A 19845-nucleotide genomic window follows, 5' to 3' on the forward strand; every position below is an offset into this window, starting at 1 on the left:
CACAGCTTAGCAGTTCCCTAAGATGTCTGAAGCAATTTCAGCCTGCATCAAAACTATGCCTTAGATCCCAGAATGCATCTGTGATCCAATGCCTGAATCTCTAGAGGGGAAAGCGACACTTTTCAGCTGCTAAATTGCATTAAAGGAAACAAAAGTAATTTTATCCTACCACTAGTTCCCTACATATGCCGTGACCTTGTCTGCATAATGGATGCTGGGCAGTCAGGTCTTAAAGAAGGTGGCCTATTTGCAGTTGTGAAGGGAAGAGACATCCACAAATAAGAGGGAAATTGCCTTCGGACAATTCTTCTCCCTCCCTCGAACTGACAAAAAACGTCCAAAATATTGCCAAAATTTAAGTCTGATTTCTCCCACAAAAATGTAAAAATTAATCAATAAAATTTTCTTCCTGTTTTTCAATGCACTTTCTGCAGTAGGGTTTTCTTTTCCTTGTTTGAAGAACAATAAAGAATATTCTGAGACTTCAGGCTGCCTTAGGTATGTCACGAAGCACCTGTGCCTTCAAGTGCTGTGCTGGCACACCAACTGCTTGATTATTTGGCAGTAAGTGGCATCAGTATAGGTGTACAAGCTTTTTTGAATGTAAAGAAAGGATAACGAATTGAGAAGTGGCGAAAAAGAATATTCTGCAAAAAGTGGAGTTCTGAGCTCTTTAAATGTGCTGCTTTGATTGTCTTTATGTAGAGACATTTTAATAGGAACTAGAATTTTGAGAAGTAAAGAATGAAGGGTTGTGGAAGGAGGCAGTACATCTACTAATAAGGCTGCACAACCATCTGTGGGGAGTTATACTAAGGTTTGACTTAGCAGAGGGAAATAGCCTAAGATATTCTGCCTACTTTCTCTCGCAAGTCAACAGTACAAGGGTCTGTCCTCCACACCAATCCCACAACCGACAAAGAGATGATCTGACCTGTAGCTCTTACTCGAATGAGGTTATGAATGCTGAGAGCAACTCGTTTTATTGTTCTGGTGGATGCATTATCGAGCCATGATCTAACTCACCTAACCATTATTTAACTCGGATACTCTTAGCTTAATTTGTGATCTTACCACATTTAAGAGGCAGCATTTTTGAGAGCAGGGAGGTGAGACTGGGTAACTTCTGCAGCCTGATCCTAGGTGATACAAAATTCCCCTGTGTGGCTTTGGGCAAGTTCTCTAGATTTCTCTGCTGCAGTTCCCCTTTGCTGAAGCAAAGATGATCTTGCTCGCTAAGCCCAGGCAACTGTTCAAATTACCTAGTTAACACTTTTAAAGGGATCTAAAGCAGTAAAAAATCCAGTGTGTTATCTAGCGCTCTTCCCCCACAAATTGTGTCTTAAAAATAGCAATTCATTTTACCTGGGAGCTAGGGAGGTGCAAGCAGATTCATGAACTGTCCTGAAGGAACACGTGAGTGGCTGTAGTAAAAGCAGTAGCATTCAAACTGTCAGCAGCCACCAGACCTTGTTTAAAAGGGTAAGGAAGCCAAGGGGCAATGTATTGAACAGGTGGAGCTGCTGCAGCAGACCTCTTCTAGCATTTCCATTAGCTGTGTAGCAAATGGCTGCTATCTTCCTCTCTGTTATCCTTGTGTCTTCTTCTGGGCTTCTCTACGACTTACACTAAATCTACCTATTCCCTAAATTGTTCGATTTACCATTGTTTGTATCCTTATTGCATTATCTAACTTCCTCCCTTACTCCAACTCTGGGAACTATGGGGTCACAATTCAGCTCTTGTACCATCTTTTTTTTTTTTCTTGGCCTTTCTTTGGAGACAGATGCTGTAGAAAGGAGGCTCTGTCGTCTGGCTGCCCTGGGTCTGCAGGCATGAGCCTACACCCCTGCACCGCCTCCCTGAGGAGCACTCTGTGGTTTTTTTCTCTTGAGCAGGGAGAATGAGGCAGGGCTAAGTGTGAGGGCGCAGGAATGGACAGGACAATTGGAGGGAGGAGGTAGGGATAGAAAGGTCTGTAATCAGCAGAGCACCCTCTTAACACCTGAAACAAATCCTTCGGGTATTAAGTCAGGAAGCCTGTGCTGCTGACACACGTGAAACACAAAGGCATGCACTTAAATACACTCTTCGCTGCTCTCATAGCTAGCCCCACCTAGGGAATGACAGCTTGCCACTGCGAGGAGGTCTGCTGGGGGACCTCTTCAAGGTTCCAGCGCTGCCCACGCTGCAGCAAACAGGAGCCCGCACCATGGTCTTCTGGAACAGGAGGAATTCAGTTAGTGTTGTTTTGAAAATAATAGCTTGAATGGCAGATGGAAAAGAGCACTGAGCAGCTTTTGTTTGCCACCGCGCTCCTGCAACGTTACAAGGTGCTAGCGTTCATCCTCCCCCTTGTGCGTGTCCTGCTCGTGCTGCATGCCCCGGTGTGACGCTCCAGGAGCTTCACGGTCAGCGTTCACCTTCACACCTGCGCCTCTAGCGCATGGCCACCCAAAGCACGTAACTCATCTTTTCGCCTGTGTTCTCATGGATGGCTTCCAAATGCCTACTCTCTTAACCTTCGATCGCACATCTCTGAGTATGCTTATCTTTCTATTCAATGGTGTTGGTGCCTTTTATCATTACAAAAGGCATCGATAAAATTACCTTTACCCTTCCTCATGCGATAATCCCAAGCAAACACAGCATGAAGGTTATGCGCTCACCTTAACACTTATTACTTTACAGCAGCTGTATAAAATGAGTTGTGAAATTTATCTTCTAGCTTCTTACATGTTTTCAAATGCTTTAATCACAAACACATAATTGAAAGCGATTTTTTTCACTGACCTGAAAGGGATCCTCATCAGAACTGAGACTGGAGGAATTTCCGGCTTTCTGTTTTGTTTTTCTGTATTCAGACTTGCCTAAGGTCCAACCTCGAGGTTGTGATTTGCAGTGTTTTAATTTCAAGAGCTCCTGAATGAATGCACTGCAATGCAGGCCACCTGCTGCTCCTGGCTGCTAGCTCCCAGGTGCCTACCTAGATTAGGCAGGCTACAGCTATTGGTCTGAGCCAGAGGTGTGGAAGAAATTCTTAATTTAAAAAGCTCAAAAGAAAAAAAGAAAAAAGAAATTTGTAACAATAAGGCCCATACATTCTACTCCATTCACATAAGCTGTAACTCAGGAAAGCTCTTAGGCACATATTTAAGATAAAGCATGTCCAATTTTGCTCTGAAAAGGGTTCTGTGCAAGCAAGTGACTTCTGGAATGAGACCTCCATGACTGTACATAGTAAAAAGACACATCTTCACTGCCAAATCTGAAGTCCGCTTGACGATCCCTATGGTACATTTTATTGCTGAAAAATGTCAGATGAAGATCACAACAAATATTAAGTATCTACCCAAAAGCGTAACAGCTAGGGATACCTGTGGCTAAATCAGGCCCACGCTGATGTTTACAAGATATATTTAACAGACACTTCAGAGGCACGAGAGATGCCAGACCAACGGTGACGGGTGAAGACTCTTGCTGTGCCCTGGCCTTCGCTGGACCTACAGAGACCACCACTTCTCTGTACGCTCCATCTGTTTTCAAATGCACTGTCCGTGGTACGACGCACGGATCCGGATCCGCTCTTCATGGCACAGATCCCGCCCACCAAGGCATACCCCTCGCAGAACCGCTACAGAAGACATTTTCCAGTAATGCTCATTTGTTGCATTTGCTCTAGTAATTAAAGTGTTTTCCACAGCAATTCACAAGGATTCCTTACCAACTCAAAATATTTTATTTTCCAGTTTTGAAGCTGCTTGAACTCACAGCCAACCATTCCCAATGCCATTATGAAATTAAGTACTGCTCTGCAAGTCTACAAATGTACCTGTGCCTAAACTACACTGATACAAAGCAACATTAGGAATATGCTAATAGCCATAATGTTAAAATACATGAAGAAGATTTCCCATGTGAAGAATATGTTAGCTGATCCCATTACACTCTAATGCAGAGTGAAAATTTTCACCTAAATTATTTTTCAAGGGAAAAGCGCAGATTCTCTCACATTAATGAGTTCAAGAATATGTATTAATTTCCCAGACTACCTGCTTAGAAAAAAATTAAATATAAAAATAGTTTCACACACTTCAAAACAAAAATAATTCCATTTTTCTACTATAATGGAATCCTTCAATTGTTAAAGAAAATATTATTTCTGACCTCAATCAGAAAGAAGAAAACATTTCGTTTAATTTAACCCCCTTTTCTGCTTCCAGATGGTTCACTAGCTGTTTTCAGAATACTTCATTTTCCACCAACTCCCCAACTGAAAGTATTTTTTGAAGTCCTTGTAAACTAAAGCCCCACTATCTGCCTAGCTTTGCTCTAATGATAAGCTGTATTTGATACAATATAGGAAAAAGATGTTATTAACATATTTTCCAACATGAAACATTTTCCCAGCCTACATATGGAATAAGCATTCTTGCTGCATGGATTGGGTATTTACTTCTAGGGATCAGACTAGATGAGGATAGACAAGTGCTAGTATATGGCGCTGCACCTCCCACCCCAACAAACAAAATATCCAAATGCTTACTAGGCACAGTATCATTTTATAAATTATAGAGAGCTAAACCAAAGCAATTAGGTTCATCCAAGAACATCAGGATCATTTGCAAAAAGTAAAAACTGGCAAAAAAAGTAAAAACAGAGCAATGGGTGTGAATTGAAAAGATCCTGTAATACCTGAAGTCCTACTAGATGCCGGGACAGGTCAGATTTGGGGTGAAGAAGCTGGGGAGGTAAGCATTTTTTGAAAGAGATTCCTTTCAATAGCTCTTATCCCCACAGACACCTTTATCACAAGGATCCTGAGTATCGTTATTCCCATTTTCCAAGCAGAGAACAGTGGCAGAAGACATCTCAGACTCTAACTCGTACTTTCTTTTTCCAGGCCAGTGACAGAGATTCTGCTGTACCATGGAAGAACATCTGCCAGTGACATATTTACAAACAGCAACTGTGTATTTACCAAGTTAGGAGGTAAATTGCCAAGGAATGTAAAAAGTCTTGCCCTAAAGAGATCGTTTATGTAGGTGGAGAGCCGAGACAGGTTTGGGGATTTCAGAACAAACATATGCAAATATATTTACTGATCAGAATTAGCTATGGTAAGCTTGTGGCATAGAGTGAGAGCTGATAAATTTTAATGGAGGAAGGATGGGAAAATGCTGTGTTGGACATATGGCAGTAATCCAGGGTGAAATAAGATTAAATAAAGTCAAAAGAGATGAACAGGAATGACTCTGGATTAACTCTAAATCATAGCCATTCTAATAGCTAAAAATTAAAATAAAATAAAATCACATTGTGAGACAGTTTGGCTACCATCAAGTGCTCAATAACAGCATAAAAGTACACGGTATGAAATCTTACTAAATTACATGGTACGGAAACCCTCACACCATGTATATAGCACTGGAGAATAAACGGGGTTATCTTTCCCCTAGTGGTCCTTTCAGTACTATAGCTCACAGGCATTTATGTCAGAAGTTGTTCCGACATGGACAGTGGCCATTTGTGGTGCAAGAATATACAAGCTCCTGAAGCTAAGCTTCCAGCTCCTGCAGAATAGGAGTACCGGGGCTTCTAAACCCGCAATCCATCTTCATTAACTGCGCCATTCAGGATAATCTTGTTGTCCCCAACTTCTTCAGCCATACGCTCCGGAGGCTCTAGATCATCACATCTTCTCCGATAGACCATCCTTGAGATCAGTGTTATCAGAAACATTTCCATGATGAGGAGCTGCTGGGTCATATCTGCCAAAAAAAAGGGAGGCAAAGAAAAGCCCCCAAAAGGGGGAAATTACTATCAGACACAAAGTGAATACCTGGCTTATTAATTTTCATCTGTGCAAAAGGAACAAAACTTCACCATCCTGTCCCCATAACAGAGTGTGTCTCACACTCGGCAGTAAAATCAGTTACAGAATTACAGTATTGCCCATCAGTAAGCACGCAATAAGTTACACATTCAAAACGCAAGAGATTTAACAGTAATTAAGCATGTTGATTTCTTGTCCTCTCATTTCTGATTCCAACTCTTCCCATTATCAAGTTTTTCTCGGAGACTATGACAGCTATAAAAGTTTTGTTATTGTTTTTTAAGTAAAAGCTGAGATTCTCCAAAAGCTACATGATCCCAGGAAATTAGTATTTTGGGAAAACACCAGATACTGCAGTTAGCAACGCTGAACTGGCACCTTTGTAAGTAAATGAACAACATTCTTCCCAAAAGAACTTACGTGCTCCTCTTGCTGAAGAGGAGAGTGGGGGAGCACAGGAAATAATTCTTTGCATGGCCAAGATATTGATAACAGCTCCCTGCAAGTGGTTCAGAATGAGGATAAACTGCACCAGAAAGAGAAAACAGATGCCTTAGCTACCAGGAAAAGGTTTAGAGTTCACACAACAATTCTGCTTTCATAACAGACCCTTTTTTGCCTCATTCCTCCTTTCTTGCCCTCCCTCTCCTCCCATCTACCTGCAGGCTGCCTGCCATTCTGCAGAATTCATCTTTAGGTCAGGACGATAGTGTTCGGAGAATATGAGTGTTAAATTAAACCTCTGTTTGAAAAGTGCTTCTTCTCAGCCTTTCATTTGGGAGGTGCGATATACACAGAGCTCCCAGCTGGGATCTTAAACAATACTGAGCTCTGAATAATAGGTAACAATGTTTTAAAAACTTCCTGTTAATCTCACCGAGGAGCTCATGGTCTCCCTTAGTGGAGGAAGGACTCAAAGAACGTTTTTTCTGTTGTCTCCTCTTTGCCACAGCAGGGAGATGTGGTGCTCCCCAAGTTACATGGGATTGGCTTCTTTGCCAGAAGAGATGGAGGACTCTTCGCAGCTTGGCTTCAGCAACAATGACTTACGCATCATATTACCTGCTATTCGCTGAGCTAGGCCTTCGCTGCCTTGGAGATATCAAAGTGTCTCTCTAGCTGCTGGTGTAACTGCATGAGTTTAAACCCTCGCATTAACAGAGTTTGCCACCCTAAACCTGAATTCACCCTAATGCAGCTTTGCAGGTGTGACTATCCCGTTTATTGCATTTATAAGTGCTTAACAATTTACTTAACAGAAACCTTAGTGCACCACCCTTTCTGTATGTCCTGTTCAAGAACGATGCATATCCAAGGGTTCTGCTGTACTCTCTTCAGGGTGATGTGGAAGAGGGTGGCCCTGTCCCTGGGCTTTTTCAGTCTAACCTGTCTGGTTCTGTTCCTTACTATTTAATGATTCCCAGACAGTATTTTCATTATTATCTAACTCTGAAGTGCAGAATGGCCCACAAAGATACTGTCAAAACAGAACACTGTGACATGCTGAAACAGTTCAAACAACAGCCACCCACACAATGCTCCACATCCTCTCCTAGTTTTTAAAAGTTCACACCAGCATTTTAACACTGTGTTTCAGGATACTGCATCTACAAAGCCTCCTTCAAGCCCTGCAGAAGGTGCTGTTTTGATTTCAGTTGCCTGAAGATGAATGGATTTTACACAGCTTTCACATCTCCAGCACTCCTGAGAGACTAGAGGTAAATTGGCTCAAACTGAAACTGAACAGTGGCCAAGGAGAGCACTTCAAATGGATGAAGCTTTAATCAGGTAAAAATATGCCTTTGCACAGTGCATTTAATGGGGAAAAAAATACCATAACTTTTCAACAAAGGACCGAGAACCAGAGAGACAGTGTTATACCAGCAGGTAAAAGAAATTCTTATCAGAAATATAAATTTCTCACCTGATAAAGAGCAAACTTTGGGATGATCTTCTTACAGATAAGGAGAGTCCTAACTTGTTGAAACATGATTCCAACTGGCCACAGAGCAAGAATGGTGAGGACACCAACGAAGCAGTTAATCCATATTGCAGCTCCTTTGGGAGATAACTGAGAAGCAAATCGAAAAAGCATACCTGTAAAACTTCACAGTGCATTTTATTGTTTTCACGAAGAAGTTGTGAACTGGATGATGCAGACGTTAAAATGCTTGTTTCTATCTCCATGAAAGCTGATGGCAGCAGCAGTTGCTGGGGTTTGCATGGGAAAACTGCACAGTACCAACTGGAGTGTTAGCACAGTGCTCTCGCCCAGCAGGCACGGACACATAAATCTGTTCAGCCTGGGAAGGTAAAAAGTGACACAACCCCTCAATCTGACCCCAGCAACACCTGGAAACGCTCAGCAGCTCATAAGAGCATATTCAGCATGACATCTCAGAGGGGTCATTTATTTTATACCATGAAACAACAAAAAAATGTATTACTTTTGATCTGAGTTATCCAAGAGATGCAAAATTATTAGCAGATACAGACTTCTCCATCATCTTGCAGCATACATGGTACAAAGCAGAAGTACAGTACTATCTTTTCTACTTTGCACAGACCATGATTTTCAGAAAAACATGGAATTAGGCTTCCTGTTTACATGCCAGTACATCCACTTGTTTCTTAAGGCTGTACCTTAAAAAACACAGGGCAGGTATATCGCACAGGGCAACTTGCAGTCCTGCTATTCTAACCATACAAGCTGGGAAACATACTGGAGCATAATCTGATGCTCAGCCCACCCTGATGCCCAGTTTCTTTCCAAGAGAAGCCAGGAAATGGAGAGCCTGAGGGAAGGCAGAATTATATGCTTCAGGGTCTCAAAAGAATACAGTAAAGACTCACTTTGAAGTGCTCCCAGATTTCACAGTTTAGTTGTAGGCTAAGATACTAACATCAACCCTAAAACCTATGGATTTTGTGGACCAGCTCTGATTAAAATCTTTACTTACATTGTAAAGGGTGTAATTGCCATTAGTCCAAAGCACTATCGATAAAAACATGAGCATGGGTCGAAGGAAAGCAAACTGAAAGGTGCCCAGCTTCAGCCAAAAGAGGGTTCGCCTGGCCGAAAAAAAAAAAATCACACAGGCCAAAATCTTATTAGCAACCTTCATAACATTTTTTGGATACTGTCAGCTGCAAAATGTGACATTTAGCATGTGGCTAGAATCTGGGGAGGAACAGGTTCAAGATTAGACAATCTTTCCAAGAACTACCCAGTGTTTATTTAGTAAACTCTCTACAAAAATAGTACTTTTCCTGTTCTGCAGCAACTACATACTAACCAAAGCTGGGCAAAACATGATGTGTTTCTCTGCCCCAAAGCTAACCAGAGAGCGAGTAGCAGCACAACCAGTTTCTGAACAATAATGCCACTTGCTCTTGCCTTGTTGCTTTACTATTTCAGTTTTCCAATGAAATTGGGCAATTTAGCCTTCCTCCTCAGACACTTCCTAGTCCTGTGGCAGGTCAAGAAAGGGAATCATAAAGACCTAGGTGAAAGGACTGCTAGTTTTTCAATGCATCATGAATACTACCATGTAAGCATCTGTTTTTGTTCCTCTGTACTCTAGCAGGAGAAAGGAACTATCTTTTACTTGGCCAACTGCACAAGGCCAGCAGGACAGCTCAGGATTTCCTTACTTCTGTCAGTATAAACTGTGTCCAGAACACAGCCCATACACAGTAACCTGGCCAGGCAGCATTAAATGTCACCAGGAAAGGGGCAGAGGCACTTGCTAATAGAGGACATGAAAGCTGACTGACCTGAACTCTCTTTCAGTCTTCACAGGACAAGCTGTGGCTGCTACGACTGGCTCATGTTTTAGCCTATCACTGTGTATCGCCCATACCGTTAATGTTGTCTTCACTGTAGCTCCTTCGGCCCTTGAGACTGCCATCAGAGATGCCTCAGCAGGCAACCGGCTGCCACTTAGTACGCTACAGGATATAGCCATGAACCAGGAATTAAAGGAATTGCTCAATTAATATAGCTAATAACCACAGGGTTATGAATAGCACGAGCACATGTGGAAGGGCCTACAACTGGCCAGCCATTTAGTGTGTGTGCCTTTTCGAAGATTTATTATTCCCAAAGGGCTTTAAAGAATAATACGACAAACAGTGCAATCACTGCTATGCCAGGAGTTGTCTTCCTTGTTGACACAGGTCTATCTTTCTTAACCATCAGACCTCTTCTGCCACATGAGTCCCCACTGTATGGCTTGTTACTTTGCCTCATCGGTCTACTGTACCTTGTTAGCTTTCCCAGGACTGTTCAACAGTATATGGCTTTTTAAAAGAATTAATCCCTCCCTTGGAGTAGCTCCCTGTTTCCCCACAAGATACCTACGGGAGGAATATGAGACTGACCTTCCTCTGGTATACCTCGCCCATATTTAAAAAAAATTGTACCCTGTAATGGGAAAAGGCTAGAGGTCAGAAGCAGAGACAGCAGATGTGTTTCCCAGTGCTACAGATGCTGGAGAAGGAGCCCTAAGCCCTCTGCAGAGCAAAACACCTTTTTTTGAAGACAGCTCTCCTTCCTCCCAGCATTAGCAGGCGCTATCTAGCTCCCAAAAGGAGTTAATATTAGCTAATATCATCCTCGGTAAGCTGTCACTGGACTGATCAACAGGAGGGCAGAGTAGAGGATCCTCTCCCAAGCTCTCAGCTACCACAACCTATACAAAGGGTGACAGGCATGGAAAGAAAAATAAATATACTGCTGACACATTAGATCTATAGCACAGCTCTGTCCTATGGCATTTCTTCAGCTCTGACTGCTGAAACAAGCCTGAACCAATGCCCATGAAAATTAGTAGGAGTCATTTAGATCTGTGTCAGTAGTTGCTGATTTTATGTCATTGTATTACACCCATTTTTGGAAGTACATTTTTCAGTTGGTTTATTACCTATTCTTAGTGCCCCTCCATGTAAATAATTACTGTTATTCCATTAAAATAAAATGATGGAAAAAAGAGTTTAAATTCTACTACCGAATGAGGCAGTTTGAGGAGGAATTATTACAATAAAAATTAAGAATTTTTGCAAAAGCATCACAAACCGCTATGCTGCATTCTGTTTGCCGCTTTCATTTAAACAGACCATAAAGCCCCTAAAGTCCCTTTGACACTAATGACCAGGCCCTCATAGAAAAGTCTCTGTCTTGCACATTCAGTCCTTCAGCTTTTGCTTTAACGAGAGAAACATTCTCATACTCTGTGCCAGAAGGAAAGCCCTGGGAAATACATGAGGCTTCCAGGCTGTGGAGCGGCATGTAAATGACAGGGTGACACTAGCCAGAGGAGGAGCCCCACCAGGCAGTGCTCAAAGGAGGCAGGGTTTCTGTTACAGTATATTGGCTCCCGTAGGTGCAGCTCTCCATCCTCACCCTACTTCTCAAAGGTGCTTTAATACTAAGTTTAGTAGAAGAAAATATTTGCTTTTGCCTCACCACACAATGCCATTTCGTTGAGATCAATGCTTTCCAGGAATTACATCTATTTTTTGTTCTAAAAATTATTTTAATTTGAAGTAGTTTTAAAGTCAAAATCAGAATGAAACATTTCCATTTCATCGAAGTAAGAGAAATTTTCTTTCAAGACAGCCTCAATTTGACAATTCTGCTTGTGAAAAATACCCAATTTGGAGACTTTCATTCCCTTCTGGAATGAAAAGAAACTGAAATCTCAATTATTAGGTTTTCTAGAGTAGAAATTCCTCCTCCCACACACCACTGCTTACTATAGAAATGGTTTCTTGGAAGAGAATGGGATTAGCTGGGGAGATACCACAGTGCTCAACATTACTATGAGTGGGAACACTGCACTGGGTTAAACTGAGAGCTCATGCTCTCGACTCTTATGCAAAATTCTGCATTATAAAAACGAAATAAATTAGTGGTGGTGTACAGCCCCAAAGTGATGGCACTGTTTAAAAGAGACGGCTTGAGACTGACTTTTTCGGGAAGTGAGGAGGCCCTTTGCTGTAAGCCTGGCCTTGCCAAGTTGGCTGAATTTCAGCAGCCGTTTTCCAGCTGGGAAATCTTAAAGGGCAACTCACCTAGTGATGCGCACACGAGGGAGGCAAAGGCAGCAGCAGCAGCAGGGACCGGTGCTGATCTTGAAGTGACCATTTTCAAACCGCCTGAGGAGAAGCTTTTGACCTCCACACTCTTTAATCATCATCATCAGGAACTTGTGGATAACTATGGCAAAAAATCTAGGAGAGGAAGAAAGTGCCAGCTTGAACTTGCCTGTGTGTCTCTTGCATGCCAGTGCTGCCTTCTGTCCAGGGTTTTTACAGCTTGCGCTTTGCAATCAACAGAAATTCTACCACTAGCTGTGAAAAACCTTCAGCTTTCCATCACCTCAGAGGACCAGAACTGCCCTAACCTCACCAAAAGAGAAATAAACTGAGGCACAGAGTAGATGTGGAATTTCCCAAAGCCACACTGGTGGCTGGTGGCAGAGTCAGTATTAAAGCACAGGCTTTTCTGGCCCAAGTCATTATGGCCATATTTTTTCTATCTGTTACCTAGTCCCGACTGGTCCAAACTTTTCACAAGTCCTATTCCTTCTTTAAAAAAAAGCACTTACCAACCAACAACAAACATGGCTAGGTTCATACATATATACAGCTATCAATGATATGTGCTGCCCCAGTCAGGGCGTCGTTCCTCTGCAACCAAAGCTGATCCAAGCACTGACTGCTGCAACCCCACCTCTCCCTCCTTCACCAGCTGCACATTCTGAACCCTTCCCAGGAACTGCAGTTGTGCAACCACCCTTTCCTCCCTTTCCCAAACTGATTTAGGGAACTGATTCACTGAAATCCAACCCCCAAATGAAAGAGGTCCTCTTCAGCTGCGCTGCCTCCTTGAAGGAGCTTGCTGTGCAGCTGGAGGCCATGAGTGGTAGTGGGTGCAAGTGAGGGGACAGGAAGCTGCAGCTTGGGCAAGGGAGCAGGGGGGATTCAGATAGGCTCAAGGTGCCATAGGACTGGATCCTTGGAAGTTTTTGGTAATCTGCACTACCTGCACAAATTGCCGCATGCTCACAGTGTTCCCTACTACTGTGTTTTCCCTTGTTTTTTACTCTATTCTCTTAGTAAATGCAATGTGACAAGGGGTTAGGCTACTCATGACAGTCTTTGATACTGTCCTGCAGCGGGTTCCAAAATCATCCCAAAATCAACTGTAGAGTGCTCAAGGCCACGGCGTCCCTCCACCTGGCTCTGCCTATCAGGGTTGTACCGTCACCTCCAGAAAGCAAGGACCACATTTCTCCGTTCTTCTCTGTGCATGTCAGAGCTGTCATGCTCGTACAGAACGTGCTTTTATCAGGACAACTGCGGAACATTTTTACATTGATATACTCATTGGAGGTTCACTTGCCACCATTAATAATAGACCTCCATGGCTCATCATTAGTAAAAGCACAGAGAAGTCACAGGTCAGAGTCTCGTTCCACAGGACACGCAGAGAGAGGAAAGAAAGAGTACTGCTTCAAAGCTACTGTCAATCCGAGGGATCAATTACATGCGAGTCACAGATCTTTCATACTGAGGTTCCCACACTAGGGGACTGTAGCACTGGGAACTGCTTCAGCATTTTACACCTCCCAGAAAAGAGCTGCCAAGAGATTTCAACTCAAACCAAAAATTACTAAATTGTTAAATTTACAAAATGACTGTGTTTACCAAGAGCAGCAGATGTTTAAAGGGAAGAAATTCAGGGTTTGGGGCAACGTCTAGAAACAAGCAGAATACTCACACTGCTGCTGTGAAATCTGTAAACATCGTTGCGCGAGGAATCCACATGCCAAAGCATGAAGTAGTAGCAATCACCTACAGAGAAACGGAGGAAGGTTGTATGAAGGGCAGAGATAAAGCAGGTTCATGTGGATTTTCAGGGAAACGCTATTCTCAACCCTCAATTTTATCTCTTTTCCATGATAATGTACCGGAGCAGCAGCATTAATCCAAATTATGACTGATCTTTTGGAGGAGGAGATTTTCCTGTAGATGTAGACCACTTCCTCTATAAATACCAGATTGGCAATTAGCGTCATCAGAGTCAAGATTGCAAAGAGAAATCTCCCTGGTAGGTCAAGGCCTGCAGAGAGAGAAAGGAAAACAGACAGTTCTGATTTATTTCATAAGCATTCCAAAGATTTAATGTAAAGACACCATCTCTGAGGGGCTTCTTAGCCCTATTCCTGCAAAGACTTGCACGCGTCCTTAGCTACATAGATAGACCATTGACTCCACAGGATGATTCAAATACTTAAGTTCATGACTAAATCTTTCCAGGATCCACAAACAGCATACAGGAAGAATATGCCTCCATGTTCTCAAAGCATTATGCAAAAGTCCCCTTCAGAAAGGTGGAGTTCCAGGACAAATGTCCTTAGATGAATGTAAATACGTAATAGAATATAAATACATAATACATAATATAAATAAATACAGTAAATACATATTCTGGGAACTTTTCCAGGCAGGCTACAAGCAAAAATGTATTTACTCAGTATTAGTTCTTTGCTTCCATTGTATCTTCACAGGCATGTTTGTGCATAACTTCCTTAGGCATGCAAACTTTTTTAGAGGCTCGGTGGAAGTTTGTGGGGCACACAAACAATGTAAGGATAAGCCCCTGATATATCTAGCCTGAGATAAAACTTGATGCCTTCATCAAATTCTTTTTTACTTCTCCCTTAAAGCTGGATATGGATATCAACTTTTACCCACGGCTGATGGGTTTTATGTCTCCACTGACACTGGGTATGGATATCAACTTTTACCCATGGCTGATGGTTGAGGTGTATTTTCTCCCAAGAAAGGTGCTTCTGGAGGCATAAGAAAGCACTGTGGTGCAGTCATGCTTAATTTAGGAGAAGTTCATTCTCACTGCCGGTACTCACTCCCACTGTGGCCATAGCCTATCTGAAGGCATACCGAGCAGTGCCTGCAAAGGTGAGCCTCTGCCCCAGCCTCTTTAACCTAACTTGCTTCAAAACACCCCAACACTTCTAGGCCTGGCTGCAGGCAGAGCAGTCCACATCTCAGTGGGCATCTCCACACCTGAGATCTCACCACGGGGGAGCCTGAGGCCAGGCGCAGGTCTATGGGCTGGTTCAGTCCTCAGTTCGGCAGGTACCGTCGCTCCCCGCCGACCACCCTGTTCTCTCACACCCCCACCCGCAGCTGTGGGCTGGGGGGCCGAGCTGTCCTCTCTCCCCTCCCCGAAGCCAGAGGCGGCTCGGCCCCCTGCCAGGCGGAGGTCCGGCCGGCCGCCTGCCGCGCCCGGGGGATTTCCTCGGTGGGGGAAGAACGGCGGCGGGGCAGGCAGGGGCAGGGACGGAGGCAGAGGCAGGGGCAAGGACGGAGGCAGGGGAGGGCAGGGACGGAGGCAGGGGCAGGGGCAGGGGCAGAGGCAGGGGCAGCCACCGCCATCCGCCGCGGGTGGGTGCTGAGGGCGGCGCGCGGCGGGGCAGCGGGCCGTTAACGGATGGCCGGCAGGCGGAGGGGCCGCCTGGCAGCGGGCAGCCCCCTCTCCCTCACACCTCCCCTCCTCGCCCCGGCCCGGGCGGGCGGCCGCACTTACTCTGGAGGAGCTCCTGCGAGTAGGGCGGCTCGGTGGCGCGGCAGGACGGGTGGAGGGTCCCGTTCGCCTCGCCCTCCATGGCGGCGCGGCCGCCGGCCCCCGCCTAGGTGCCCTGGCAGCGTCGAGGGGACGGGTGGCGGCGGGGCGGCGGGGTCCGGTGCCCGCCCGCTGGTCCCTGGGGAGCGCGGGAGCCGCGGTGCCCAGCCCAGCTGCTCGGGGCCGCAGGGGGGCCGTTAATGATTAACCCGGGACAGGGCGGGCGGCGCGCAGCGCCCGGCCTCCGCGCTGCCTCCTGGCGTCCAGCGGCCCCGGGCGCCGGCGGAGAAGACAGTGCCGAGCCCGGGGGGCACTCGCTCCCCACGCTGTCTGCGAGGAGCCGTGTCCCGGCTGTTCCCGGCGTCTCTGCTCGGCCTCCGTGGAGGAGCTTTTGTGGAAGACAGCGAGCCCCCCGTCCCTTCCTTGGGAGGCCCAGGGTGTCGGGGCACCTAGAGTCGGGTCTCGCACAGGAGTGCAGGCTGCCAGCCAAGGAGGGATGGGGAATCAGCCGCGGAGCGGGCTGGATTCCCCAGTGCCACGTCCGCCTTCACCCCAGCCCAGTCAGGCCACTGTGCTCTCTGCAGAGGCCTGTGGAGGCGGAAGGTTGCTTGGTTGGTCAATGTAGCAGACGTTCAAAGGACTTTCCATGGGGCCCATCACCAAAGACTTCCTGATCATCTTGGCTGCAATGAGGTGAAAAGCAGCACCGTCTTCTGCACTGCCTGAAGGAAAGCATGTCGAGGGTAGGAATACACCGAGGGATTCTCCACTTTTGCATGTTTCATCTGCTGGAAGGATCTTTTCTGGAGCCTGTGCTGTGCAAGATATCCAGGTTGTTTCCAGGAAAATGGAATGAGTAATGAAACGATGGAGTTTGGTGACCCACCGAGTTGTTCTGGATAGTCGTTCTGAAAGCTGGCGGCAAGAAGCAGCAGAGGGATGGTTATGGCACCAGGTGACACAACAGCAGGTGACACTCTGTATCAATAAGCACCAAGTAGTGCTCAGGGGGAGGAGGACAACGCTAACTACCTACACTATGCTTAGCTATTGCCACTCAGGAAAAAGATCTTGGGGCCACAATGGATAGTCCTCAGAAATGGCAGCTGAGGAATCAGCATGGAAGAAAATGCAAAGGAATGTGAAGAATTAGTGGATAAAGAACAGAAGACACAAAGCAGCTAAAATGAATATAGAGGCCTCCCTTCATCAAGGTGGTATTCCAGGAACTTGAACAAAGTGAGGGGAGGGGGTGAATTTAGGGACTGTGGGACGTTCATAGGCACCATGGGCCCTTGTGGGAAAACCTGCCATTTTGCAGGATTTTCACAGGATTCCCAAAGGTTTTATGGGAAGGACAGGCTGGACACTGAAACGCTGCCAGCAAGAACACAGGGATGCAGAGGAGCACTGAGCTGCTCGGTGGCTGAAGACCAGCAGATATTAAGAAAAGGCAGATCCCTTCCAGTGTGGCAGGATTTGGGAGTGAGACAGATGAGGCTACTGACAGCCTGTTCTGTTACTGTCAGGAGGGCTTGGTTGTAGACCAAAGCCGTTTATTTTGAGTTCTCCTTGGCATTGCTCTCATTGTTTTCACTGCATTGAAAGATGAAGAGGAGAGCTTTACAGTTTCACCGGGAGGGATGCGACAGTAACTGGCTGTTAGAATGTAGTATCTGCCCAGTCTTCACAGGCTTCCCAGAGCATCCTCCATCCAGCACATCTTCTGCTGCCCGGCTGCAGAGAGATACAGGCAAAATTCTTGAAACATCATTCCAGCTTATTTCCTATTTGGACGTCTCTTTACTCATCCTGAAGAAACAGTTGCTAGTAGAGGGGGAAACAGCCTTAATACACCATGCTTTTTCTACCCAGTTTGCTTGATTTTTATCAAACCATTTGAAGGTGATCACATATTCCGAAATGTGACCAAAAGCTCAAGTTAGGATTTGCTGAGATGGAAGGATGGCCCAAAGCCTTTGCAGGTCCTTCCTGAGCACCAACAACAGGATTCCCATCTGCTGCTATTTTGGTTGCCAGCTCCTCGCATTCCCTGAAAGCTAAAAATAAATATCCCTTTCCTATTAATCCCTTCTTTGAATAAGGCAGGTTTGTCAATGCTTTTATTAAAGAAATTCACACATTAAGTGTAGGAGAGACAAAACTCATGGCTATTTTACCATAGTTAAAAGAAACCCAGAGTCTGCTTTGCCTTAAGAATTCCTTGAAGAATCTACACGGTAACAATTTTGGAATTTACAGTCATATTTTAGTCATTCAGGAATACCAGTTTGGAACAAATACAGTGGACATGGCATTAGAGAATTTCCTGTCTCACAAACCTATAGAAAAGTAACAGGTTGAAGTTTAGAGGTTAAGGGTTAATTCTCAACTGCTGTTGTAGAGATCCATCCTACTCTCTCTTCTGCTGGAGTCTCTTATGCAGAATAGAGTCTGAAAACAAAACCATGTAATCTACTGCGATTTCTTGTTAGAAACACCATTTGCCATCTTTGGGTCAGACATTAGATCCACTTCCTTAAATGCTGCTGTACGTCTGGCAGAAGCGTGCATCACCTCTTCCTCACATTCTGGGCTATTTCTTGGCAACAATATTTGTCTGACAGTCCTTAAACTGAATAAATCGGACTGAAGAACATGCCATGACCCCTCAGCTACCATAGTTGGAGGTCTGCTGCTCTATGCACACTTTCTTAGCCCAGGCTCTTCAGCAGTGCCCCCTCTGCACTGGCCTCTAAGCCAAATGCTGGATGTCTGCACCAATGGCAAACCCTTCAAATCGCCAGGAGCATAAGTACATTTTCCTCCCGGCTCCACTATTTCAGTTTTTGGTTTAACCTTTTAGTTAATACATTATATTTGCCACAAAAAAACACCTTCAGCAGTAGAAAAGTATTTATAAATTGATTACTTGTCCATTTAGATGCATCAAGAGATTTTCACGGTTCCTTAGAATAAAAACCACCTGTAAATGCAGTTCCCTGCCTCTGTTTACTGGGGGCTTTTGAGTACTTCGTGGTTCAGCCCCCTTCCAGACACTGTACTGCTCAGATTTGTTTCTTCTCAAGCAACATGCCCCTTTGCATCTACCAGTGTGCTCTCTTTTTAAAGAGCACCACAGATGTTGCTCTTTCTTCCATTTTTATGATGACTTTCATTTTCACCTGCCTCACTGCAGGAATAATTGCATCCTCTCAGCTCCATTGAACTAGATGCCTGTTGTGATTATTGCCCCCCCAGCGCGCAGTCCGGAGGAGCTGATGCCATCTGTGGTTTCTCTCCAAAGGAGGCATACTGGCCTCCTTTGGTGGTGACACAGCCCCTCTATCCCATAGTGATGGGCCAAGCCTATAGATAGAAATCCTGATGTCAGCCCTGGCTCAGAAGCTGAACAGCAGGAGTTCCTGCAGGCTATCACAGGACAAACATTAAGCTCCATCGCATAGGATATATAGGATAGGCTAAGGTACTTCGGTTGTAGGGAAATCTAGCAGACATCATCATCATCATCAGTGCACATGGGAAATACAGTCAAAGACCTTTCCTGGGCGGCAAATTATGTTCAGCTGAGTTCAAGCTAACAAGAAAAGTTTGTATTAGAAAAATAAATCAACAATTTTCAGTGCCATAGGACTGTACATCAGATTTCTCACAGGTTTGGATACCCAACCAGCTAAGAAACAGCTAAAATTGCCCAACTTCCAAAGGCATGTACAGGTTTAATAATGAAATTCAGTCCTGTTTCTCAGCCATAGCATATTATACAGTTGAACTTAGATGCAACTTGGCCTTTTCCACTACACAGCCATTGACCACCTACCGCCAGTAATAAACTACCCATTTCAGAAAAGGTGGCTCATTAATGTAAGAGAAGGAACAACTATATCACTGTTAAAGAAATTAATAATGGGATTTGCTTGTTATTTGGATCCTGGCAGCAAATGTAAAATAAAGAAATACAGTGACTACAATGAAATAAATTAAGATAACAAAACTAAATTATAATTTTCATGCCTATTCAGTTGGACAAATTTCTACATGAAAAAGAATATCAGGTGTACCAGAAGCTTTACATCTGTGCTTTTAAGAGGAAAGCTTAGACAAAGACTCTTATCAGTAGAGAAGCAATAAAAGAGAGAAGAGAGATTCTTTCATTAAGTCTGAAGCTAACAAGTTTTATTTTATCTCACTTCCAAAGTAACAAATCAGTTTCTGGCAGTTAATATAGGGGAGAAATATAAAGAGGCAGAATCAAACTGTTATTTTTGTAATATATTGTTACACTTTAATCCAGCTACGAGTAATTATTTGCCTTGTCTTACCTTTTTAAAGT

General features: G+C 44.5%; 1 protein-coding gene across 1 annotated transcript; it reads right to left on the minus strand.

Annotated features, from left to right (window-relative positions):
• Nucleotides 1–4249: 4249 nt before the first annotated feature.
• On the minus strand, nt 4250–15575 carry LOC142404889 (organic solute transporter subunit alpha-like). The gene is made up of 8 exons (XM_075491889.1): nt 15456–15575; nt 13813–13964; nt 13623–13696; nt 11912–12070; nt 8797–8908; nt 7761–7907; nt 6257–6362; nt 4250–5771 (listed from the first exon to the last, which is right to left on the minus strand). Exons 1-8 carry the CDS (start codon nt 15532–15534, stop codon nt 5599–5601), a joined length of 1002 nt encoding a protein of 333 aa, XP_075348004.1. The 5' UTR covers nt 15535–15575; the 3' UTR covers nt 4250–5598.
• Nucleotides 15576–19845: the final 4270 nt, after the last annotated feature.

The sequence above is a fragment of the Mycteria americana genome, chromosome 1 (genome assembly GCF_035582795.1).
Source record: "Mycteria americana isolate JAX WOST 10 ecotype Jacksonville Zoo and Gardens chromosome 1, USCA_MyAme_1.0, whole genome shotgun sequence".
NCBI lineage: Eukaryota > Metazoa > Chordata > Aves > Ciconiiformes > Ciconiidae > Mycteria > Mycteria americana.